The sequence below is a fragment of the Halichoerus grypus genome, chromosome 7 (assembly GCF_964656455.1).
Source record: "Halichoerus grypus chromosome 7, mHalGry1.hap1.1, whole genome shotgun sequence".
In the NCBI taxonomy this organism is placed as follows: Eukaryota; Metazoa; Chordata; class Mammalia; order Carnivora; family Phocidae; genus Halichoerus; species Halichoerus grypus.
Genome location: NC_135718.1, coordinates 52,720,743 through 52,747,863, shown reverse-complemented (window position 1 = coordinate 52,747,863; position 27,121 = coordinate 52,720,743). Strand labels below are relative to the sequence as shown.

General features: G+C 40.5%; 1 protein-coding gene across 1 annotated transcript; it reads left to right on the top strand.

The window, feature by feature from the left end:
• The first annotated feature begins 2,420 nt into the window (after positions 1 to 2,420).
• On the top strand, positions 2,421 to 26,569 carry OIT3 (oncoprotein induced transcript 3). The gene is made up of 9 exons (XM_036114128.2): positions 2,421 to 2,523; positions 6,715 to 7,089; positions 7,875 to 7,982; positions 12,099 to 12,221; positions 15,744 to 15,866; positions 17,773 to 17,933; positions 19,594 to 20,009; positions 24,574 to 24,673; positions 26,266 to 26,569. The coding sequence occupies exons 1-9, from the start codon at positions 2,463 to 2,465 to the stop codon at positions 26,437 to 26,439; spliced, it is 1,641 nt and encodes a 546-aa protein (XP_035970021.1). The 5' UTR covers positions 2,421 to 2,462; the 3' UTR covers positions 26,440 to 26,569.
• Positions 26,570 to 27,121: the final 552 nt, after the last annotated feature.

Below are 27,121 nucleotides of genomic sequence, written 5' to 3'. Positions count from 1 at the left end.
CCCCGTGCAATAAATTCCTTCAGTGTCACCAGAGTATTTTTGTTTTTAATTTCTAGTAGCACATACTTTAGAAAAATAAGAAAATATGAACAAGAATTAATATTATATGGGAAAAGGAACGCTAAAAGACACACAAGAAGCAGTCAGACAAATCTAGAATGTGAGACATTCTATAGGACAAATGACTGGCTTTCTTCAACAAATGGTGTGGGGATTGGGGAAGAGGGGAGACCATTCTAGATTAAAAGAATTTAAGAGACACAACCATATGCAATGTATGGCTCTTATTTGAATCCTGACTCAAACTAGCAATGCAAAGAAATCTTTGAAACAATTGGGGACATTTAAATGTGAAATGGATATTAGATGGTACTGTTTTCATAGTAGTAATAATGACATAGTTATGTAAAAAAGGCCTTATCTTAGAAATGCATCTTGGTGTATAGATAAGATTGACAAAATATTAGTAATTGCAGCTGTGTTTCTTGTTCTTTCTACTTTTGTATACATTTGAAATTTTTCGTCATAAAAAATTAAAATGAGAGGGCAGGTCAACTAAAAAGGAAAAAATAGGAATAAGAAAAAAAAAAAAAGTCCTACCATCCTGGGAATGCTTGTTTACAGAACCAAAGGGCTATCTGGTGAAAGTCCTTGACTCTGGCAATCAATCCTGGCAGCAGTCTGGGTTTATCTATGCACACGTCCTCTGTTCCTCTGCAACACGTATGAAGTACTCAGATGGTTTCTCAGGGACAGGAAATTGCAGGGTTTTGTTTTTTCTGTTAAGAGCACTAACTCCTAACTGCAATGAGACAGTTCTTTGGTCCCAGAATCATCCATTGCTGCCATCAGATTGCAACTTAATAAGCTAAAAATGGCCAGGTTGCCTGTGTTCTGCCAGCATTAGTGATAAAGTGGCCAACTATAAATTCAGATCACCAGTTACCCCCTTGCTAGAGCTTTCCACTCTAGAGCATGGTAAACTCTCTGCTTGTGGGAATCACTTTTACCTTCATCACTATCAAAAACCAGAGACAGCATTGCACTTGGCCCCTAGTAAGCACTCATGTTTAATTGAACTGAAACCCTTAGAGGAAAGGAGCCACAATAATTTGAAGGCCACTTAGCATAGGAAAAAATTGTGATAAGAGATTAGGAAGACAAGTTTACGAACTACTTCCTAAAACAATAAATATTCCTTCCCCAGCCACTAGGAATTTGATTCGAACAAGAAACATAGATGAGAGAAAGGATAAGAATGATAGAAGCCCAAAGCATCAGGTCAAGGTAAGATTAGGAGGGAGAAATTTTGGTTTCATTCAGATCCTTCTTTAATAAAGTATTAAAAAAAAAAAAAAAAACCTTTTGGGGCGCCTGGCTGGCTCAGTTGGTAGAGCATGCGACTCTTGATCTCAGGGTCGTGAGTTCAAGCCCCATGTTGGGTGTGTCCTACTTCTAAAAAAATGGTGGGAAAAAAAAAAAACTTTTTCCCCTACCCTTCTTTTAGTCCTTCCCCTTCTCATTATGTTCAGTAACAGTGCGTGCCAATTCTTAGGTGTCCACACACTATAGAATGTCAAGGAGCTGGCATTCTGTTGTCTGGGGACACATAATATACAGATCCTTTCATTTTGCCTCTTCTGTCTAAAAATGAAATTCTAGTAAACATCCATTTTTAGTGTTGTTAATTTAATGAGTCATTCCTAATTTGAAGCCCCTGCCTCTGTCTTAGTGTGAGAATTAGTAAAATAAGTAACACTAAACCATTTTAAATTGGGGGAAGAAAGGCACTATGAAAACATGAGGTATTGCTGCTTGAGTTGGTAAAAATTCAACTAAACCTGGTTTCTTTAGGAAGTTTGGAGACCAAACACCATAATAGAACACAGGACCTTGCTTCAAGACAATATCGTCCCCGTTCCACACCTTTCCTTACTACTTTTTGGTGTGCTATTGTAAACCCCTTCACCATCTGACCAAGACATTTCCTAATGACCAGCTGCAACAATTTGGCTTTATCCCATTCTCATTCCGTAAGCAATGGTAGGGCTGCAACTTCATGAAATTAATTCCTAGAAGTCACAAAACAAGATTTTGACATGAGGGGATGTCCCTCATTTAGAGTTCCCTTCTGGATAAGATACTGGAGGCCTTGTTGCAGGGAATTCTTGAGAGAAAACAATAGGAGGATGAGGGATTGTGATGGGTTCCCCCCCCAAAGAAAAATATCAATAACCCTGTTGACAGTGTAAAGCAGTGTTTCTATCTGGGGTCAAGGCCAGAGCAATGGACACCTTATCCCACTCATCCTCTTCCTCTGATAAAGCCCCAGCCAGTACTGTAAAGTCTTTTTTCAGAAGAGCCTAGCGGGCTTTTTTTTAAAAGTGCTTGAAAAAGAAAGGGACAAAGGACAACTGAAATTAAGAGGATTTCCAGTCTGTTCTGGTGGCTGGTCCAGAAGGATGTTTCAGTTCCTGCTTCTCACCTGCCTCTTCTTCACAATCACACCTGCATCACCAATGGGTGAGTCTTGTGTCAAGTACTTGGCACAACGCGCTTTTTGTTGCAGGAATTTGCTATTATGTCCAGATTAAGAGCTAGGTTCTAGTATCTTAAATACTGGTTCTAGAATAGTGTAAGAAAACCTGTGATAACCTACAATAGATATATTTTCAAAGAATTTGTATTTCATGTTCCAATTAGCCTCTTGCCTGAGCATCCCGAATTTCCATGGATCTGCCATAGCTAACAGCTTTCCACTAGATAAATATTTCTTGGAGTACATGTAAGAAGAATTCTAACTTCTTTATATAATAGGCATTTTTATAATTCCAACTTTAAGAACAAAAATATAATCTTTAGAGTTGAGGATAGTTTTTTTCTTTAATGAATACAAGGCACTGAATGAAAGCTCTATCCCCATGAAAGGCACAGATCGGGATAAATCGAACTTCTCAGTCTGGACATCTGAAAAATATGACTTTTGCATAGACTGAGTGAATCTTAAACTCTTTCCCTTCTCAGTCTTGGCACAAAAGTGGCCAAGAAGGCAAAACAAAGTTTCAGTTCCAGTTACTAACACATTTCTCCTTTTTCCAATAGAATTTAAGTTCTAATGGAAAGAGAGGGTGAGAGGAGATTGAGATGGACAGAGCCATCCTTCTTGGCACTTTTGCGTAGCTCTGTTTAGTTGACCCTGATTTATTTCTTCACGATAATTCAGGTCTTGCGCTAGCACCTTCAAGGGTACACATTAAAAATAGGCTGTGACCCTAAGGAGATGTGAAAATTAAGGTAATATGGTACCTGGATGGGATCCTGGAATAAAGACACAAGCAAAAACTAAGGAAATCTAAACTATGGATTTGAGTTAATAATAATGCATCATTCCTGGATCATTAATTGTGGAAAAGATACCACACTGATGTATAATGTTTCATAATAGGGGAAACTGGGCACTGAGTATATGGAAACTCTTTGTACTATTTTCTCAAGTATGCCCTAAATCTAAAACTGATCTTAAAAAAAAAAAAAAAAAAAGTCTATTAGAAAGAGTCTTGAACTAAGTTTATTCACCCTGTATCTGCTGCAATAATTAGCCAGGACTTGTCGAAGCAAAAGTCGCCCCCACCACCTCGGAACTACCACTGCCCTTTCTTTCCATTCTTTATTGCTTACTCTCCCTCTAGTACCTCCTGTTCCCATCATAAATCTCCCATCCCAGATCTTTTTTATATTATTTATTTTTTGCAGCCCTTCTAGAACGTATGACTCAATGCCAGAGATAAAGGGAAAGCTTTGGGGGCTGGGGAGCAAGGAGGGGGGGGTCTTCCCTGGGAGGACAGGGGAAGTGAGAGAAAAGGAGGGGAAGGAAAGGAAAGGAGGGGAGGGAGCAGGAAGCAAAGGGGGAGAATAGGGAGAAGGGAGGGAGAGGGAAGGAAGAACACAGGAAGCTTCCGGACCCAGGACCCAGCCCGAGGGGCGGCATCCCCTCCACCTGGGCGGCTGGGAGCAGCGGAAGGGCAGGGACGCTGACGTCTGCTCTCCGCACTTGGCCGCGAGGGGCTGGCCCTGCGGACACGCGGGCGTCTGCAAGTCCCGGGTTGGGGGGAAGGCGGGAGGGGCCGCCAGGCAGGAATCCTGGTAAAGGCCGGGGAGCTTTCTGGCAGGCCTGGCCCGGACTCAACTTTGAAAGGAACCCACGGGGCTGTTCTTTTTGAAGGTCTCGCATTTAAGGAGTGTGTACTTCAGCAATTTAGGATGCAGTATGCATAATACCCAATTCCAGGCTCCACTCGGAGAGACTGAGAACAAGAAAACCGGTGGCCAGATTATGAAAGGATTGAAGGGGTGGAGAGGAATGGGTTACTTAATGTTAGAACATATTGCGTGGGGAACTTAAAAAATATATTTGTTTTACAGAAGATAGTCGGTAAATTTCCCCTATTTGTGCCATATGTCCCCGCCTCAACGAGAGGAAGTGAACTTTTAATAAATAGCACAAGAAATGACAGTTAAATTTAAGGAAAAACTTTATACATCATGAAATAGTTATTGAGGGAGGTTTAGGAATTTCTGCAAAAGCCATTAAAAGTTGAGTACCTAACCATTTCTTATAAAATTAGAGCCAAGGAGATCAACCAAATACTTCTATGAATTTATAATCACCTGTGAAATCGCCCTGGAAACCTTGCTTCTTAAGAGAACCACAGCTGGGAGAGCAGATGAGGGAATTTTTCCCTTTTGAGAGAGGAGTCTGTATGAGGACATTTCCTGCCCTCAAATGACATCGAATATGGTCTAGGGCACAGCTTGGATATCTCATGGACATTTTAAAAGACAGAGTGGCTCCTGCCATGTGCAACTCGGCACATGGGTTATTTCCAGAAAATGCAATAGCCTACTTCTTTCCTGTCCCCAACTGTCAGAGTCTCTTTGGGGCCATTAGCACTAGGCTACACCCTCCTCTGCGTGTGACTGAATTTAGAGAGTGAACTGGAGTTTGGAATGTAGACTGGGAAAATCCAAAATATTTTCTAGACAACTTAAATTTTATGATCACGGCCCATCCACATTTAATTATTGTGCAGTATTTGCTAAAACTAAATTTTCTGCCTACAACATGTATCAGCCTTAATGTGAATTCCCTGCCTACTATGTCAGGTAAGTCGGCCTCATGTGCATTACAAAGGATAGTGCTCTGGCTAGTGTTCCTTTCTAGAATTTCTTGGCTTTATAGACTCTTCCTAAGGACAATTTCCCTACATTAATTCAATATTTCCCTGAAATTGAGGGAAACAGTGAGAATATTGGGGTTACTGGTGTCTGTAGTCATTAAAATATTTTTGATGAGAGGAGCGCCTGGGTGGCTCAGCCAGTTAAGTGGCTGCCTTCGGCTCAGGTCGTGATCCCAGAGTCCTGGGATCGAGCCCTGCATCGGGCTCCCTGTTCAGCGGGAAACCTGCTTCTCCCTCTGCTTGCCACTTCCCCTGCTTGTGCTCTCTCTCTCTCTGTCAAATAAATAAATAAAATATTTAAAAAAAATTTTTTTTGATGAGATATTTGTCTATGCAATTTATGCACTAAAAATGCATGCTTGAGAAATTTGGCTTTATTATAGATAGTGATGCCATGGCTGATTGTTTATACATAAAGTTCATATTTTCAATAAGCTGATGGTGTATATACCAACATTCACTTTGAGAATATCTTTGGTAATAATTTGCCAGTATGCTGTGTATTTCAAAACTGCAGACATGTGCCAGAGGCATTTTCCTTTTCAGTGGAATGAGCTGTACGCCTTATTAACCAGACACACTTTCCAGTAGTGCGAAATTTCATCCACAGTCTTGCTTACAAATGACCATCCAAATACTTTTTGAAAATTTCCAAAGATGATGAACTTACAACACGGTGATAGGTCTCTCCATTACTCCATAGCTGAACTAAAATGTGCTCCCCCAATAGTTTGTTCTTTTTTTATTTATTTGAGAGAGAAAGTGAGTGAGAGAGAGAGCATGAGCAGAGGGAGGGAGAGGGAGAAGCAGACTCCCCCCCCCCCCGAGCAGGGAGCTGGATGCGGGACTCGATCCCAGAACCCTGGGATCAAGACCTGAGCTGAAGGCAGACGCTCAACTGACTGAGCCACCCATGCGCCCCTCCAACAGTCTGTTCTTGCTCTTGTTAACAGAATACCTAGATTTGTAAGAACTGATGCGTACTCTTCAGTCTTTTTTTCTCCAAACCGTAGTTCTCAGCTTCTTCTCCAGTTGGTAATATTTTGACTCCCTTCCAAGTCTGGTCACTTTTCTCTGGACACCAGGTTTGTCCATACTTTCATATAATATAGCTTCCAGGTGAACACAATATTCAAAATATTTTCTGACCACTACAGAGTTCAGTGAGACTATAATCCTAACCTCCTTTGGTCTGGAACAACTATCCTTCTATCAAATGATTACTCTGGATAAAAAGTTTAGTCCAACAGTAATGGTAAACCTTAAACAGATTCAAAATAATTTTATAAAAGGCATTTATAAAACATGTTTAAGTCAACTTGAAGAATCTTAAATAGCTACTGTGGGGGGTTTTAGGTTATTCCTTTCTTAAAAAAAAAAAAAAGCCAAAGTGTAAGACTAAGAAGGTGGACTCAGGCTATTGCCATTGTAATTAGAAACATCACAAGGTGCCTCTGAGGTGTCTTTTCATTCCCAGCCCTAGATCCTTGTTCTGCTTACATCAGTTTGAATGAGCCATGGAGGAACACTGACCATCAGTTCGATGAGTCTCAAGGTCCCCCTCTTTGTGACAACCATGTGGATGGGGAGTGGTACCGCTTCACAGGCATGGCAGGGGATGCCATGCCCACCTTCTGCATACCAGAAAACCACTGTGGAACCCATGCACCTGTCTGGCTCAATGGCAGCCACCCTCTAGAAGGTGATGGCATTGTGCAACGCCAGGCCTGTGCGAGCTTCAACGGGAACTGCTGCCTCTGGAACACCACGGTGGAGGTCAAGGCTTGCCCGGGAGGCTACTATGTGTATCGTCTGACCAAGCCCAGTGTCTGCTTTCATGTCTACTGTGGTCGTGAGTACCTTCTCTGTGCTCTTTTTCCTCCCCCATAAGGCATCAGATGGTATCAGGAAAATGTCATATGAAATCCAATTATGGTAGTATCTCAGAGTCTGAATAATGATTTAGGGCCACAGATAACTTCAGATTCTGATTTCTGTGATCTGTCCTTGTGTTTCTGGAAATGTCCTAAAGAAACAGAAAGGGAGAGGAGCTATAACTCTGATCAGTTCTATTTTATTTTGTCTTTGTTCCATTCAAACAAAACTTTAGAAAATAAAATGTTGATTTGGGTTTAAATAGTGGATTTCCAACCTTTTTGAGTATGGAGGACCCCTTTTTAAGATCTATATCAGACATCCATAGGGTAGTATTGTGCTTAGTATCCGTTGATTTTTTTAAATGATATGTAATGGGAAAAAGCTACTTGAGATCAGGAATATTTGAAAATGAATTTTTGTATTATTAATCCCATCAAATCTGTACACGTTTAAAAAACAGAGTACATAGAAGAGTAGGGCATAACACTTCTTTAATCTACAGCTCATATTTGGTGAGGTTTTAGATTTGCAGAGACTCTATCGCCCATGGATCTGAAGTTGGGAACCATTGATCTGAATGACAGATGTCCCTGGGCAGTATCTCTTTCCACTGGGGTCACGTAAACCCTGAACGATGAGAACTCTCTCAATGTTGTCCACGAACTCCTACCTCATGACTGAACTCATGAGGCTTTCTCATGAATGAGAGTGTCCTTTGGTCCTCGCCCCTCATGCAAGGTCGACTTCATTCTTCCACAGATTTTTATGACATCTGCGACGAGGACTGCCATGGCGGCTGTGTAGACACCAGTGAGTGCATGTGCTCTCCAGGGACGGTGCTGGGCCCCGACAGGCAGACATGCTTCGGTAAGAGACTAAGCTTGAAGTGGAAACCGGCCATTCGGATCAAAAGGATACATCAAACGCTTCCTGACGCAGAGCTGTCATTTTTCTAGTTTGTGTCTCTAAACACTTAGAATGGTGTTTGCCTTTTTTAGTTCAGGACTAAAGCCTCAAACCGAATTTATATCGTGTGTGGGGACAGTCTGGAATTGCACAGTCCAGTACAACAGCCCCTAGCCATGTGTGAATGTGGAGCTCTTCAAATATGGCTGGTATGACTGAAAAACTAAATTTTAAATTTTACCTAATTTTAATTTAAAACCTGATACTTGGCTCAGTCATTGGAAAACTGAAAATGCTTGGGACAACTTGAGTAACCAACTGTAAATTTTATGACTCTAAATACCAATGAAGTATTTCCAATGAAAATTTAGAATCCAAATTGAGATGTGCTGTAAGTATAAAATACACGCTCGATTCATTCAAAAAAAGAAGGAAAAATACCTCAATAATTTTAATATTGATTTTATATTGAGATGAAATATTTTAGACATACTGAATTAAATAAAACATATTATTAGAATTTTTTTAATGTGACTACTAGAAAATTTTAAATTACTTATGTGGCTTGCTTTGTATTTCTGTTGGATGACTTTGGTCTAGAGTTATCTAAGGACATACTCCTACCACTTCACTTACATAATTTTGGTTTCTCTGAGTAGCAAGAAAGGGAAGTCAGATTATTTTCTAGGAAATCTAGAATTGTCTACTTGTACACATGTGTTGTTGTCTGTAACTGGAAGAAAATAGAGTTGAAAAACCCAAGATTGAAGATCATATCTTTCTCCATTATGAAGCTTTTGTATTCAGACTCAAATAGATTTAAAACTCATCTGGAGAGAAAGGGAGGACTGGCCCATACCCGCCTCCTCAAGAAGAACAGTAACTGGTCAGAATGGAATGGGGATTAGGTTGAAAGGTAGATAAAAAGATTCTTATTTTAGAAAAGCTTTTGTTCTTCAGCCTCCTTAATGAACCCCACTGACCATCCTATGGAGCATGTTTACGCCTTCCCATACCAGCTGTTAGGGCTCTTACATGATGGACTTTATGTGATTTAATGCTAAAAGGTTTGGGATACAGGAGAGGATGGTCCTGTAATCTTTCCCAACTGCCCTCCCTCCCTCACTCTGTCTCTCTCTCTGTCTCTCTCTCTCACACACACACCCACACACACCCACACACGCGGTGTGCTTGGAAAATATTTGACGTCATTTTAAGGCAGGCTTTGTTTCATTACACAGCTTTTGGGGGGTTTTTTTGTTTGGTTGTTTTTTAAAAAAATATTTATTTGAGAAGAGAGAAAGCATGCACCCACAAGTGGGGGGAAGGGCAGAGAGAGAGAATCTCAAGCAGACTCCACACTGAGTGTGGAGCCCGACATCCCACCACCCATGAGATCATGACCTGAGCCAAAATCAAGAGTCAGACGCTTAACTGACTGAGCCACCCAGGTGCTCCTCAGCTTTTATTTTAATACAACTTTTGACTAGGTAAGATAGATGGGTCCCAAACTAAATAGCATGAAGGGTATACAATGAAATGTCTAGCTGTCTGTCCTCCATTTGTTCCATTTCTCCTTTCTCCAACCCTATCTCATGTAATCTCTTATATTATTTTCTTATGTATGCTCCCAGGGTTTCTTCAGGCAAATATAAAAAATGCAAATATATATGTTTATTTACTGCCCTTTTTTTACACCAAAGGTTGCATATCATATACATCTCGTGCTTAACAATTTATCTTGGACATCATTGCCTAGCAGTGCATAGGGGAAAACCCCCAGTTCAGTTCCTACCTGACATCTGTCTGTCAGTTTTAGGGGCGTCATGAATTCCCTGAAATTAAAGGCAAAATTTTGTGTTAATGTGTATATGTCAGTTTTCCTTTATTTCTTAAAAAAATGTAACATACTTTTAACTCTTCATTTTAAATTATGTAAATGTTTTCAATCAGGGAGGAGTAAAGGAAAATAATACAACAGGATTATTGGCCAGGATGATAAAATAATATAACTCATATACCCAGATTTAACTATTGTTAATTCTTTTCTTCCTTTTTCTTTTTAATAAAATTTTACAAATACAAATAAAGCCATCTCACTCCATCTCCTTTTTCATTTTCTTGTTTCACCCTCCAGGACTAATCACTGTTTTGAAGTTAGTGTGTGTTCTTCTGGTCCGTTTTTATGCTTTTATTATTTGTGTATGTACCTATAAGAATAGATAGCATTGTTTTTGTTCTTAAAATTAACATTAAAATGATACTCCGTGTGTGAGATTTTCTCTAGAGCATACCCATAAAAGTGGAATGGCTGGGACACAGAGTAGCTAAGGCTGTAAATGACAATGAACTCACAAATAATAATGGCTTAAATCAGGACAAGTGTATTACTCTCTCACATAAAAAAAAATCGGTCTCAAGGTAAACTGTCCAGGCTGGGGACAGTGTGGCCACATTCAGAACTGCTGCTAGCACCTCTGTCACCATCCACTTTCCGGAGGCAGTGGCTCCAACGAAGAGTCTGAACTTATCCACTATATTTTCCATTTCTTTTTTTTTTTAAGATTTTATTTATTTATGTGTCAGAGAGAGAGAGAGCACAAGCAGGGGGAGCAGCAGGCAGAGGGAGAGGGAGAAGCAGGCTCCCCACTGAGCAAGGAGCCTGACGCGGGATTTGATCCCAGGACCCTGGGATCATGACCAGAGCTGAAGGCAGACAACCAACTGAGCAACCCAGGCATCCCTGGGTGGAATGGAAATGGAAATATTTTCCATTTCTACAAGTGCTGTGTTTGGTTTCAATTCTGCCTTGTCTTTTTGCTCACTTCTTTTATCTTGGTCAGTATCCTTTCTTTTATCTGTTTAGTAACTTTTAAAATCCTTGCATTATGAATTTTTCTGGATGATTCTGTTATCTCCAGTTCAAAGCCGCCCATTTGTTGTCTTGCCAAGTCATTCTCATAGTGGACCATTTCCTCCTTTGTAGTGTTTTGTGGCAAACCACCTTCTGTTGTAATTGTGTTTCTGTGGAACCACCCTGACCACCTGGTTTGGGGAAGTTTGACTACAGAGCGGTTTTTCAAATGCTTCTGTCAAGTATCACGGAAGCTTCATCGGCCCAGGCCACGTTTTATACCAATTTCTCAGCTTCGAGTTAAGCTCATACTTCAACCATGGCAAGGCCTGACTTGGGGTTTCCATTGTTTATAAAGGATTTTCTCTCTCCTGGAGCCTCAGAGAGGGCTTGTTTACTGCGTCCGTGGGCTTTGGGGCAAAGTTCTTCTACACCCCCTTTCATTGTAAGGATATCTTTTCTGGGGTCGTGGATTTAAGCAGGGTTTCAGTTGCAGCTCATCTCTTCTCCTGGGCCCAACGCCATGCCTTCTGTCACCCCATGGGTGTTTAAATCCCAATACCCCAACCCCAACCCCAAGCCATGATACATTTTGTTTCCAAGCTTCTCTTTCTTTGTAGAAGGAAGGGGATCGATATTTGTGCCCAGCTATGCATTTTTTAATAGCAAGAGTCCATATCCTTCATCCTATTCTTTAAAAGGTTAACAATTATTCCTTAAGTATAGTGTGGGAATATTCCAATATTTAAAATAGACTTCAAGGGCAGTTGTTGATGTTATAACAGAAGACTGCCTCACACAAAATTTTTATCAGCTACTTACTTCTGTGATGTGAGTTCCTTTGATGTATTTAAAACACAGTTTGGTTTATAAGTCTGTATTAATTTAGCAAATCTTCAGGAACTCACTGGAGAAAGTGATACTCACCAATACACAAAAATAGGTGAATCCAGGTAACAAAAAAAAAACTTCATTTCTCCAGTTTTGCTCTTAGAAGGGAATGAATTGGCAAGCAACTAAGTGCCTTCTGCTCTAGCAGAGGGCAGATGGACAAATAACTTGGTTGAGGAGATCAAGTTGATGGAAGTGATTATAAGGATTATAGCAAAGGAGTTGATGTATCAACAGGCTCTGAAAAGATACGAAGATTCTGCTAAGGGGCTTGGGATAGGATTGAGCTGCGCAGCAAGCAGTATGTAAGTGCTGTGGTTTCTCTCCTACAGATGAAAATGAATGTGAGCAAAACAATGGTGGCTGCAGTGAGATCTGTGTAAACCTGAAAAATTCGTATCGCTGTGGGTGTGGGGTTGGCCGCGTGCTAAGAAGTGACGGCAAGACGTGTGAAGGTGAGAATGGGCAAGAAAGGAGTCAAATCAAGAGCCCAAACTAAACCATTGGTTTATTCTTTGATTGATGTTCATGAAAGTGTCCAACATTAGAAGAGAGTCAAGGTTGGGCTGTGTAAAAAAATGACAAAAGGGATTCATTGTGATCGAGGACGGTCATGTTGCAGGCAAAATTCGGTGTTGACTTTATCTTCAAGATTTAATGGGAGGGAGTAGTTGCATTTTGCAAGAGGCAGAGAATCACTTTTTTTTTTTTTGAAGTAAACTCTATCCTCGCTGCTCAAACTCACAACCCCGAGATCAACAGTCACAGACTACTCTACATACTGAGCCAGCCAGGTGCCCTGAGAGCCACATTTTAATTTGGGAAATAAAAATAGGGTATTATGTGTTTCTCAAACTTTAATGTGCCCTTAAATCATCTGGGATCTTTTTAAAGTGCTGATTCAGTAGGTCTGGGCTTAGGCAAAGATAGTGCATTTCTAAATAACTTCTAGGTGACACCTTGGCTGCGGATCCAAGGAGCAAACCTGGAGTAGCAAGATAATAGAGGAGAGGTGGTAGCATAAAAAATGGTTTATAGCAGTGGTTCTCGAACATTCCAGCTGAGAAGAATCACCTGGATGCCTTCACACCTGGCTCTTCCCAGGCCTCTCTCCTGGAAACTTGGTTCAGTGGAGTGAGAGGGGCCTTACAGTTTGTGTTTTTACCAAGTTCCATTAGGTGAGTCTTACCATCTTAGAAGTTTGGGAAACTGGTTACATGAAGCCATTTTATTCCCCCTCTAGGGCTTTACATTTATTGGAGATTGACATACTGTGGGGGAGACCAGTAACATCCTTTTTTTTTTTTTTTTAAGATTTCATCTATTTATTTGAGAGAGAGAGAGAGAGAACATGAGCCGGGGGGAGGAGCAGAGGGGGAGGAAGAGGGAGGGGCAAAGAATCTCAAGCAGACTCTGCACTGAGCGTGGAGTCCCCATGAGGCTCGATCCCACGACCCTGAGATCACAACCTGAGCTGAAACCAAGAGTCAGGTGCTCAACCCACTGAGCCACCAAGGGCCCCACATTATCTATTTTTAATTGCAAGAAGGGTATGTACATTTTATATGATTAAGTAATAAAAAAGAATTTGTAATATACGTCAAATAGTTGAAATTGTATACTGTGACAATGATACGAAATTTAGATAATGTCCCTTCGGTAAGGCACATTTGCCCTTGCAAATTATCACAACTAAAATGTCATCATTTCTACTTAAATAAGTCTGAATCTCATTATGTTGGGAGTTGAGGGACCAAAAGAAAAAAAAACACTTCTTTGCAGATTATATAAAGAGATAAATAGCTTAATCATTATTTACAGAGGACATATGATTTGTCCTTGAAGCTAATTGAATTTGTGGTATAATACTGCTTATAAGAGTTCACTTTATTCTAGTTATATTCAACATAATAAAATACTACCCCAAAAGGAAAAATTGTGGCTAGTTCCCACAATTTATTCCATGCAACAAAGTTTGCATTATTCACTGAAGGACCATTAGCCAGAATATTAGACTACTGTCCCTTATAACAAGACTAAATGTACTTTAAATTTTATTGAATAAGGGTAATGTCCTGAATTTTCCTTAAATCTTAATTATTTTATGTAATAATCTTTGCATGTTTGAATATTAATGAAATGTTTCATGAGGAACATTTGTAATTATTCATGAGCATTTTATTGGAAGTATTACTGTTAATCCTCATATAATTTTAAAACCTAATAATCACGATTGAAAAGTATTTTAACAGAAGATAAAATTTGTACACGAGTTATACTTCAGCATTAAGATTCATATTTAAAACCCTTACTTTTTTTTTTAAGTTTTATTTGTTTATTTTAGAGAGAGAGAGAGAGCACAGGGTTGGGGGGGCAAGGGGCAGAGGGAGAGAGTGTACAGAGCCCTACGTGGGGCTTGATCTTATGACCCTGAGATCACGACCCAAGCCTAATGGCTAGAGACCACAAAGGTCATTAATTTTTCTCTACTAACTATGAAATCATGTGGTAGTTTCTTTAGTTTTCAATTGAATCCTTTTTTCTTGTCCATCTGGTGGTATATGCTTTTTGAAAATGCAAAAGGTTTTACTTTTTTTTTTTTTTTTTGGCAGGGCTTGAACTCATGACCCTGAGATCCAGACCGGAGCTGAGATCAAGAGTTGGATGCTTAACTGAGTGAGTCACCCAGGCACCCCCCAAAAACGCAAAACTTTTTAAAAGGAGACTTTGAAAAACTGACTCAAAAGAAGAATGTCACAGGGGCGCCTGGGTGGCTCACTTGTTAAGCGTCTGCCTTCGGCTCAGGTCATGATCCCAGGGTCCTGGGATTGAGCCCCACATCCGGCTCCCTGCTCTGCGGGAAGCCTACTCTCCCTCTCCCACTCCCCCTGCTTGTGTTCCCTCTCTCGCTGTGTCTCTCTCTGTCAAATAAATAAATAAAATCTTTAAAAACAAAAAAAAAGAGGAATGTCACAAAGAGCTTAGTGGAGTGGACCAAGTGTGTTGTCTAGGCCTCATTTTTATAGTGTGCTGTCAGCCCAAGACACATATCCCAGTGCTATTATTAATAGAGATTTGAGGAGAGGGTCTGGCAATCCAATAGCTAACTGATCCATCTAACTAGTCTAGTTGAATTTACATTCTGTCAGTCCCCTTTATATCAGTAATACTCTATATAAAATTTCAAAATGGGTACATTAAATGTTATACCAATTAAGAAAGGACTTTTGGTTATAATTTTTTTATTATGTTAGCCACCATACAGTACATTAAAAATAAATAAATAAATAAACCCACAACTAGTATTGTTGAGTTGATGAAATCTTCCGAAGGGACATGTTTATATTGTTTCTCATTTCTAGTGTCTTATACTCTTACTTTGCCCAAGAAACTTCAGACTGATCTACTTCCTTTCCACATTTGTTTCTGGTATGAGATAAAACTCATCGTTGATAAAGTTTTCTATAAAAATATAAGTGCACTTACACATCTTGTCTCATTCACTATCTCAGTAACACGACTTGTCTCACTTTATTCCCAGAAGCAAAAATTTTTGGTGAAGAATCAACTAGAACCAATACATCTAGACATGAAATTATATAATTTCTGGGCAATTAATAAATATTTGCTCACGAAAAAAAAAAGAAAGAAAGAAAAGAAATGACTTTTGGGTCTTCCTCCCCAAAATTGTAGTAAAACCCTGAGAAAAACAGACAAATCCGGAGTGAAGGACATTCTACAAAATGACCAGCTGAAGAGGTTAGAGCTGTGGATGTTGTAAGATTGCTCTTTGTAGCTATCACATTTAATACACATTTTTTCATGGGCTTCCCTACGTGATTCAGTGACTGAGTTAGGCCCCAGTGATGCTGTGATGAGTCAAGTGTATTCCCTGATGCCAAGCGCCATCCCAAGAACCAGAATCCTCGGGGAAGAGGCCTGCAAGATCATGTGCTTTTCTTCTGGTTTTATTGCAGACATTGAAGGATGTCACAGCAACAATGGTGGTTGCAGCCACCTTTGCCTTGTGTCCGAGAAGGGCTATCAGTGTGAATGTCCCCGGGGCTTGGTGCTGTCTGAGGACAACCACACGTGCCAAGGTAGTACATGGATGGGCTCAACCTCTGCTCCCCCCGCCCTCAAATCTCCCTGCCTTCCTCACTCAAGTGTGTCACGATTCTCGTTTAGAACACCAGCTCCTTCGGAAGTGTGCATCCCTGCATCTTTACTCTGGGATCCTTCAAAAGAGAAGCTCTCTAAGAAAATATTACCAAAAAGTTAATTTTCCTTTGCTTTTTAAGAAATTGTGGTTAAAAAAACATATAGCAGAAAATTGACCATCTAAGCCAATTTTAAATGGATAGTTCAGTAGTGTTACATATATTCACGTTGTGGTGCAACAAATTTCCAGAACTTTTTTATCTTGCAAAACTGAAACTCTATATCCATGAAACGACAAGTCCCCATTCCTTCCTCCCCCCCCACCCTGTGCCCTGGCAACCACTATTCTGTTTTCTATTTCTATGAAGTCAACCACTTTAGACACTTCATGTAAGTGGGGTCACATGGCATTTATCTTTTTGTGATTGACTTATTTTACTTAGCATAATATCCACCAGGTTCATCCGTGTTTGTAACATATGACAGGATTTCCTTCCTTCATAAGGCTGAATAATATTCCATTGTATTTATATACCACATTTTGTTTAGCCACTCATCCATTGATAGGCACTAGAGTTACTTCTATGGTTTAGATATTGTGGATAATGTTGCTATGAACGTGGGTGTGCAGATATCTCTTTGAGATCCTACTTTCAATTCTTTTGGATATATGCCCAGAATGGGATTGCTGGATCATACGGTTTCCTTTGCTTTTTACTTGAGATTTTCCCCCCTAATTTATATTATTAGTAGTATAACTAATAAGACATTGATGCAGCTCCTCTCTTTTCTAACAGATAATTGGGTGGTGAAACTATGCTGAAAGCCCTAAGGAACTGATTTTTCTCCCTACAATTACAATATGAGCATCAACAATCCTCTGACAACTATTTTCTGGAAATCTAGTTATTTATGTCCAGAATGTTAACTCACTCATCTAGCAAATATTTAATGAGCACCTACCTTTGATTTCTTGTGTCATTGTTATGATATATCCTCACATATTTTCTGACAGTACCCATAAATATTCCTTTTAGGGTATGTGTAGAGCCTAGAAAAGTGAACACAGGAACACTAAAGAAAAGCAATCCTTTTCATATTAAGTTAAAGTGGAATTTATAGTCAGCATTTATGGTTTACTGAGCAATGCAAGGACAATTTGGAATTCTTCCCCAAGTACACTAACGTTGTTTTTATTACCTCTGTTTTATGAGAGAGACATAATTAATGGTAAAGTCAAAGCAGTACTGTTATGTAATTTAAGCCTATATCAAAGCAGTACTTTTTCTGTATTGCCAATAAATTGTGTTTGTGCTAAAAGTTAACCCATTAGGTGTTTCAGTTCATGGAACTATGCTATCCATACTTTGAAATAAATGTTGAATCAAAACTTGAACACAATGTTTCCTCATTCAGAGATCAATGTGTTTGAGGAGCATTATTTGACCACAACCTGAGGAGTTAGGAGTCCTGGTTTTATTCACCAACTTGGTTTTTTTTTTAAAAGATTTTATTTATTTATTTGACAGAGAGAGACACAGCGAGAGAGGGAGCACAAGCAGAGGGAGAGGGAGAGGGAGAAGCAGGCTTCCCTCTGAGCAGGGAGCCTGATGCGGGGCTTGATCCCAGGACCCTGGGATTATGACCTGAGAAGAAGGCAGACGCTTAACGACTGAGCCAGCCAGGAGCCCCTTCACCAGCTTGTTTTGAGTCTCTTAGATTTCCTTGAGGATGGAACAAAAAGCTCAAGTTGTGGGAGGGTAAAATTATTTCTCCTATAAGCCTTCCTTATCCTTCTCCCAATTCAGATTTCTCGGTTCTAACAGTACCCCCTTTCCGCCACAGTCCCCGTGTTGTGCAAGTCAAATACCATTGAAGTGAGCATCCCCAGGGACCTGGTTGGCGGTCTGGAGCTCTTCCTGACCAACACTTCCTGCCGAGGAGTGTCCAATGGCACCCACGTCAACATCCTCTTCTCCCTCAAGACGTGTGGCACAGTGGTTGATGTAGGTTCTTCCTGGAGGATACTCGGGGGATGACCAAAAGCCAGTTATTTGGGAGGGAGTTGACAGAGGTATGCAGTGCGCCTTGTCATAGATGAAATATTTCCACATAAAAGAATGCAGCTCAAAAACTCATATGCCATTCATTTAACACATGTATTATTGAGCATCTGCTGTGGTCCTGGCCCTGTGTGTGCAGGGGGGTAAGAAGAATTCTGCTCATTCTATTTTTCAGTAGTCCTATGTCTCTGATATGAGCAGACATTTTCCCGAGTGCATCAGCACCAGTCCCGGGAGGCTGGTTGCATCTCCTCTGACCAATTTTTTTACTTGAAGAAAGCAACTGATATAGATGAAGGTTCATTTATGATATAACAGATGTGTTCAAGTGTTGAACTAGGTAGAGGGAAAAGGTTTGTGCTTTCATCCAAGAATGTGCACTGGGGTCTGAGGGATATATGAAATAAGATTCCTAACTTTGGGGAACATATACAGTAGGATTGAGATGACAACACACACACACAACATAAATAAGAAACAGTGATACAGATGACAGGTGCTGTCGCAGTCCAGAAAGGGACAAACCCTGGAGCAGTCAAGACGAGCCTTGAACTGGGGTGGAAGCCTGTGTGTGGCTTATCCGGACAGAGAGGAAAAGAAAGGCCATTTCAGATGGGAAACAAGTGAGCCAGTGTCAGAGATGGGAGTATTTAAGTCTTATGCTGAGTGAATGGGCAGTGCAGACTGACTGGCAAGGAATGCATATGGAAAAAGGAAACTGGAAAATTAGGAGGGGGAAGACTGTGCTTGCAAAGATCTGCCTTGTGTGCAAGGGTAGACGTTTGGGCTTTATCCCCTAGAGTGAGGTTGCAGGCACTGTCGTGATGAGACCAGAAGCGTACAAGATGGATAGAAATAAAGGGGACCTGGATCCAGGAGATCAGGGCAGAGCTTCTTGCAACCATTTGATTAAACAAATATTTATTTATTGAATGCAATGAAGAGAAAATCAGGGAGCTAATTAGATTTGGACTGAGACCTGGGGGTGATATCTCAGGAGAAAGCTGTTCCACTTCAGGCAAATTGTGTTTGTTGTATCTGAGGATGATAGAGTGGAAATGCCCTGGGGTGGGTTGGAGTCGCAGGCACCGGGGGGAGCAGACAAGGCTGGAGATAAAGAACTGAAAGTCATCTGCATAAATGCGGTAGCTGAAGTTCTCTGCCTGTGGATGAGTTCAGCACAAGGTCAGGCCGCAGCCTGATCAGCAGGTCTAGGATTCCAAAAAAAAAAAATAATAATAATATACTGAAGCCATTCTTTCCTAAAATACCAGAGCTTTGAATTTGCTGATTCTGCATAGTTCAGGTTTAATGAGTAATACTCCAAAGGAATGTGTGGGTTGACCAAGAATTAGTATATAAAATTCTTAACAGTCAGAACATCTTGCTAAAAAGAGTAGAAGAGATTTTTTAAGAAGGCTTCAGGCTTCAGCAACCAAATCGCTAATTGTTTTAATGTAAATAGAAGTGTGGAGAATGTTACAGTCAAGAGTGGAGTGGGGTGGGGGCTGGGGTGGGAGGGAGGGTGGGATAGGGTGGGGTGGGGAACTCTGGAAAAATAGACATACAGTCTTTTTTCTCTCCTGGCCCTGGCCTGGCTCAGGTGGTAAATGACAAGATTGTGGCAAGCAACCTTGTGACAGGTCTACCCAAGCAGACCCCAGGGAGCAGCGGAGACATCATCATCCGAACCAGCAAAGTGCTGATCCCAGTGACCTGCGAGTTTCCACGCCTGTACACCATTTCAGAAGGATACGTCCCCCACCTTAGAAACGCCCCACTGGAAATCATGAGCCGCAGTCGTGGAATCTTCCCGTTCACTCTGGAGATCTTCAAGGACAATGAGTTTGAAGAGACTTACCGGGAAGCCTTGCCCACCCTCAAGCTTCGAGACTCCCTCTACTTTGGCATTGAGCCTGTGGTGCACGTGAATGGCTTAGAAAGCCTGGTGGAGAGCTGCTTTGCCACCCCCACCTCCAAGATCGACGAGATCCTGAAGTACTACCTCATCCAGGATGGGTAATTATGTTGCTTATACGATTTATTATCCCCAGTTCACATCTGATTTCTAAGTGCACAGCGTACTCGATCATTTCCTAAAACAACAGGGTACTTTTGTGAGCTCTTAATTGGTTCAGAAACCATTTGTTGACATTGGAGGTAAAAACTGGTGAGGGAGCAGGGAATCAAGAATGATTCCAAGAGGTCTAGCACGGATGACTGACTAGATGCCATTAATCTGGATGGAAGGCTATAAGTAGAAAAGCAGATTTGAGGTGAAATGTTGGATATGATAATTCCAAATAATACTATTAAATTGTAAATGCCTGCAGGATACATGGGAAGAGAAGTTCAGTGGGCAGTTGGAACTGTGTATCAGACCCAGGAACAAGGTCAGGACTAGAGATAAAGGACCAAGAATCATCCCTGTTTCTATTTGAAACATAGGCTTGATTAATCTGTTCAGAGAGAGAGTCGAGCATGAGTGTCAGGGTTGGGGGGAGGCTGATAAGTGTAAGGGGATGAGGAAGCGGAAGCAGCAAATGTAGACTCCTCTTTTAGGAAGCTTAGTAGTGAAGGAGAGAGAAGAATTACTTGGCAGGTTTTAGGAGAAGAAAGATCAAGTGAAATTTGGTTTTTGTTTGCTTGTTTTATACAAAAGAGATTTCCTAATTTCCTAAGGATCCCTGGATTGAGAACTGTGTCTCACAGGCCCATTGGAGGCCTAGCAGTTGTCACACCCATTGCTTACATTCCCAGGAGAATTACACGCAAACCCCAAACTCATGGTAGAATCTTATCAGTTTCTTCCGTGTTCTCAATGACAGGTGGGACATAGCTCAGGTAGGGTGAGGACCTGCAGCTCAAAGAAAGGGAAATGGTCTAACAAGAGCACCACTTGGGCCGTGCCCTTTGCTAATTGGGCTCATGGACTCTGAAATGTCTACTTAGTTTTTATCTACTGGATCTCTCACCACAGGCATCCTCCGCCTGCTGCTGTCAATCTCTTACACAGTGATGTTCAACCTTGAAGCACATTGGGATCAATCAAGAGGCTTTTGTGGAAGTAGCAGTACCCCCAAACTTGTTCTCTCTGTTCTACTCTGTCTTAATTCCAGCCCTTATCTTTCACCTGGACAGCAAAAACAGCCTCACCACAGCCCCCTAAATCCCAGCTCTCAAATCTCAGCTCCAAGAGTCCCTGGGTAACCAATCAAAAGGAAAACAAATATTAAAAATAGGAAAAATATATATATATATGTATACTGTTAGATCCCTGCTGAAAACCTTTGATGACACTTGATTTCCTTTGGTTGGTACATTTCACTGTTTTCTAGCAGGAGTACTTGCAGCCTCCTTAGCTTGTTTTCAGAACATGGAAAATGTATCATTCTGAGCTGCTTTGCATGGCCAGTAATAGGTCTCATAGGGGTCTGTAGTTCTTTGGATTTCTTGCCATCTTAAAGTTATCTCCACAAAGTTTTAAAATGAAAAGTAGAAGTATCATTTTTTATTTATTTTTTTCACTCACGTACCTAATGGTAAGGAGATTAAGGAATGGATTTACTTTTAGGGGAGAGTAGATTTGGGTTCCTTTTTTTTTTTTTCTTAACAGCTTTATTGGAGTACCATTCTCATACAATGAGCATACACATTGAAAGTATACAGTTTGGTAAGTTCTGATGTATACATCATGAAGCCATCACTACAATCAAGATAGGGAACATTTCTCTCATTCCAAGAGTCTTTTCCTACCCCTGTATTTACTTTTTGCAAAAATAAATGTATAATCATAACTCACTTACTGGAAAAACATGTAATCTGCAATCTCAGTAAAGCTTGTAAAGTTTATTTATATATTTGTTATTCAGATGCTCAGTTAAGGACTATATGCTCTTTATTTTAGATAGTTCTAAGAAGCTGTGCTTTTTAATTTTCCAGGCCTTAGCACATTCAAAATAGCTAAATATATATATATATATATATAATATGCTGCAGGAGAAATTAAAATGCTTAAAAGCCAGAGGCAAGAATTCAAAAACACAGCAGTAGAGGTCTATTTAGTAAACAGGCAAAGAGTCCCATCTCTGGCACAATAATGGAGAGTACTGGAATGGTATCTGTATGACAGTTCGAGATAAAATCCAACTCTGAGCTTGGCTCACCCTGCCTCACCCTCTGACCTCTGCCCTCTCCAGTTTCTGCTCCCAGCAGAGGGAACTACAGGCAATTCCCAGACTCCATTGTTTCTTACACCTTCTTTGCTGCACCTGCTATTTCCTCTGCCAGAAATCTTCTCCTTTTCTTCCTGCCTGACTCTCACTGTTCCTTCAAGATTCAGCCGGATTTCTCTCCTCCATGAAGCCTTCCTTGATTCTTTCCAACCTGAGCTAGAAATTTTCCTTCTTTCTCTTTCCTCCTCTATGCCTGACCTATAGTAAGGGTATTAAACAGTTGTCAAGTGAACTACTGAATGAACATTTATCATAATAATCATTTGAGGCAAGTCCAGAGCCCTAAAATAAACATAATGCAATGTGCTTACATTTATAAATTGTTTGATTCTTCATTGTCCTCAGCTTACATTTAAATCAGGCCGTTTTCCCCTGATACTTTTTTTTTTTTTAATTCAAATGGCTCTAGAAGCACTCTTTTTTTTTTTTTTTTAAAGATTTTATTTATTTATTTGACACAGAGAGACACACAGTGAGAGAGGGAACACAAGCAGGGGGAGTGGGAGAGGGAGAAGCAGACTTCCTGCCGAGCAGGGAGCCCGATGTGGGACTCGATCCCAGGACCCTGGGACCATGACCTGAGCCGAAGGCAGATACTCAACGACTGAGCCACCCAGGCGCCCTACCTGGCCGCTCTGATACTTAACACAGCTCATTCACCTTGCTCCAGTTTTAGTTGGAGTATGCTCAGAGAATGCAAAGTAACTTAATACAAGCCTCAGCAAAGTAGAATTAGAAAGTTAATCTCCAGAAAAAGAAACATACTGAATTCCAAAGTGAAATCTTGGACAACTTTTGGGTAATCGATTATTGGATTATCCTATACGATCCTTACTCTCTTTTAACACATGAATTTGGAGTTGATGAACCAGCATTGTCTAATCACAGCAAACACCAAGTCAAGAGCCCAAATTTGTCCTGGATCCCATTCTGTAATATATTACCCTGTAACAACTCTTTCTGCCTCATTTTCTCTTTTAAAGAAAAACAATGGTATTTTTAGATAAAAATAAATTGAAAATGGTGAGGCCCTTAGATGAAAAGTACCATTTTGATATCGTGTTACTATTTTTGTCCTAGGTACAGACTCTAAAGTCCTTGACATCACAGACCATGTTACTCATCTCTATATCCTCTGCAGCTCCCAGCAGAGCATGTTGCACAGATTAGCTATGCGATGGGTATTTATTATAGAACATAATCAAAAGATGGTATAAATTAACTTTACCTCAGGAAAATGAAAATGAGTACATAAATACAAGAAATAACAGAAACTGCATTATATATTTAGATCCTCTTCAGTTCAGGGGAATATGGTACGAGGGGTATTATAAATCACAATGCCTCTTTTTAAACAATTTTATTGGATTTTTTTCAACTGCACTGAAACAGCCCTTAGCAATGAACTAGAAAGTTGTCTGTAAGCATGTGAAGCAAGGATCCAGTTTCATAGACTTTTCTTTCTGGTCCCCACTTTTTTTTTTTTCCTGGCCTGGTAGACAAGAACTATTAGGTATCCAGAAAAAGGAATTAAATTTCCTTTAAAATTCAGAGTGGGAAAAATGATACAAGTGTAATCCCTGGCCTCTCAAGAGAAAATGTTCTTCAAGTATTAAACCTTGGTCTCAAAATTGAGAATCAAGAAGACTTCTTTTCCCCAGCTAACCCTGAGGTGAGCCTAGGAGTTTCACTTTAAGCAGTAGACCTGAGATGAAAATCCAAAAACCCTCTCAAACCACATCTTAGCATTAAATTTGGGAAAAGAGGAAGTACAGCAATGTGGAGGGGACTGAACTTTCCCAGTAGAACCAGTTATTCTCTCTGGAACTTAAATCTTTATGCAGCTCTGTGATGCACAAATTGGGGTTTTCTCACCTTTGAGCCCCCTTTGGGGGTTAGTGTATATTAGGTGTCCAGTAAATGTTTATGAAATCCAGTTAAAGAAAAGCCTTCTCAAACCAATCATCAAGTAGGTGAATGCAGAATTCCTGTGACATATTACAAATGAAAATACAGCCTTCCAGAGATATCTTCATTTCAAAAAGTATCTTTGAAAGAAATGTGGTTGCTGTTGCTAATGCTTCAATACACTGACATATCGAGAGGTCCTCGTGCCCAGTTGGTGGGTACAGAGAATGAGAAATGGGACAGACTGTATTCATGAGCAGGGCTGAAGATGCCTTTGCAGGGAGGGAATTTCATTTTTCCTTCATTCTCAAAAAGCTTGAGTGCAGCCCAGCCTCCTCCACCCAGTGAGCGTCTCTTTGGACCAAACACATTGGCCCAGATTGTTTTTCCACCTCTGTTGAAGCCATCAAGTCTTATGTGCTCTCCTGTCCTGCTTTCAGCTGTGTTTCAGATGACTCCGTGAAGCAGTACACGTCCCGGGACCACCTAGCAAAGCACTTCCAGGTCCCTGTCTTCAAGTTTGTGGGCAAAGACCACAAGGTGAGCTGAACACCTTTACCTTGGAGCCCACACTGCACCCCCTCCCTCACCCCCAGACCTGAGCCTCATTTCTTGGCGTGCCAATTTGTTGACATTCTCTGTGAGCCCACAGTTAGGATCTGCATTACATCTATGAAAAATACTGTAGAATTGGCTATCTAGAAGCTTCATACCTTCATGAATGTCACAATTACCTGCCTCCCTCCCAATAAAATCACTGTGTTTGTTCAAAGAAAATACTATATGATCATAATTTTATTTTTTTAATTTTAAGTTCTATTTCATTTAGGTCATTTCTAAGCCCAACGTGGGGCTCTAACTCACAACCCTGAGATCAAGACCTGAGCTGAGATCTAGAGTTAGATGCCTAACAGACTGAGCCACCCAGGCGCACCTGTATGATCATAATTTTAAACTGTTGTGGGCGGGTATGGTTGAAAAAACCTGTGCGTTAGTCATATGGCAAAGGATATGGGCAGAAAATTCACAGAAAAGACAAACGGTGAATTGTTCAGTGAAAACAGTACTTAAAGTGCCAATTAAAACAATTATAAGACACTATTTTGTACATATTAATTTTATAAAAATTATAAATCTCAATGCTTGCAAAGTTATAGGGAGAAGTATACAGTGGCAGTATAAATGGGTATAGTTTCTGGGAATTTTCTGGTAATATGTAGTAATAACCATAAAATCATCAGATTCTTTTATCTAAAAATTCTAATTCTGACAGTTTGTTAGATTTGTTGGATATTATAGAGCATTGTTACACAGAGAAGGAGAAAAAGCCCCCAACAGGGCTACCATACATATATCAATTAGTGCAATATTAAGCAGTTATTAAAATGAGAAATATAGAAAAGGGAGATAGGAAAAATCATTTGTCATAACGATTTACATGCATATTGAACATGCTACATTTTTGAAAAATATACATATATAGAGGTTATAAGAGGCAATAGAGAGTATGTTAAGGTGGAATTTTTTTTTTTTCAGTAGAGTTGTTGAAACATGCAAACCAAAGGAAGTCTAAGAGACCAACAATCTTTTCCACACTGTGTTTAAATGAATTCACGTCCTTTCCAGTTACGTTCTAGAACAACTGCTAACCGCGATGGCTAATCCCCAAGCAGGCAGCATGCTTTGAGAGGTAGCTTATAGGATGAAGCTTGGAGAAAGAACTTATTTTACACAGAAGCGTGTGGGCACCGATGTTTTTCCCAGACTTTGATGTGAAGAGTGAGGATGTTAACGTTTTTAGGCATTCCCTTCTCGAAGGTTTCTCCTGTCCTGTACAAAGGCAGACGTTATGCGTGTGTGTGTGGGGGGGCAGGTTAGATCACCCACGTGACTCATTCAGTGTGTTTGCCCACCTGACCAATGCTGTGAATCTGGGCAAGTTGTCTAACCTAAGTCTCAGTTTCCTCATCTGTAAAATGGGGATGACAATATCCACCTCAAAGGGTTATTGTTTAGATGAAATGAGATACTATATATGAAAACATCTGATACAGTGTCTGGCTTCCAGAAAGGGCCCCACAAGTGGTAGCTGTTATCACTATTTTTGTTAATTATCATTATGGTCTTTCCAGGAAGTGTTTCTGCACTGCCAGGTCCTTGTCTGTGGACGGCTGGACGAGCATTCCCGCTGTGCCCAGGGCTGCCACCGGCGAATGCGCCGTGAGGCAGTGGAAGGAGAGGACACAGCTGGTCCACAGAGCCAGATGCTGACAGGCGGCCCGATTAACATCGACTGGGAGGACTAGGACCATCCAACACCCGACTCCTGGCTCTGGGTTGCCCACCTCTTTGGAATTACTCCCCTCTGAGAACATCAGTCAACACCTTCGAACATGGCACTTCTTTAAACCTCATACTGTGGGTTTCGACAGACTCCCAGAACTGACTCATTCTGATTCGGGCCCCTGGGTCGGGAAAGAGCACTTCACTGCTGACTGACCTGACCCACGTGGGGCTTCATCCTCCTGACGTTGAAAGCTACACTGTCCCTTCAGAAAGCAGCTCACTCCATTTCCCACATTTCTTTCCTTACAATAAAACACCTAGTGTAGGATGCAATAGGACCACTACAATCAAAAGTTGGGCATGATACTTCAAACTACAAACTTGAAATAAATAGTTGCTTGAAATTATGACTTAAATACCCAATGACTCCTTAAATATGTAAATAATAATTATACCCTGAAATTTCAATTCAAACACAGAATAGTTATGGGGGATTTGGAAGTTTATCAATATAAGTGTGTACTAAAAATTACTATTGGATTTTCCTCTTGCATGATGTTTTCTTCTTTGATGTTTTTATATTATCTTAAGTGAAATATTTTCAATTAATAAATGTTAATAAATTTATTAACATGCAGGGCACCTGGGTGGTGCAGTGGGTTAAGCATCCGACTCTTGGTTTTAGCTCAGGTTGTGATCTCA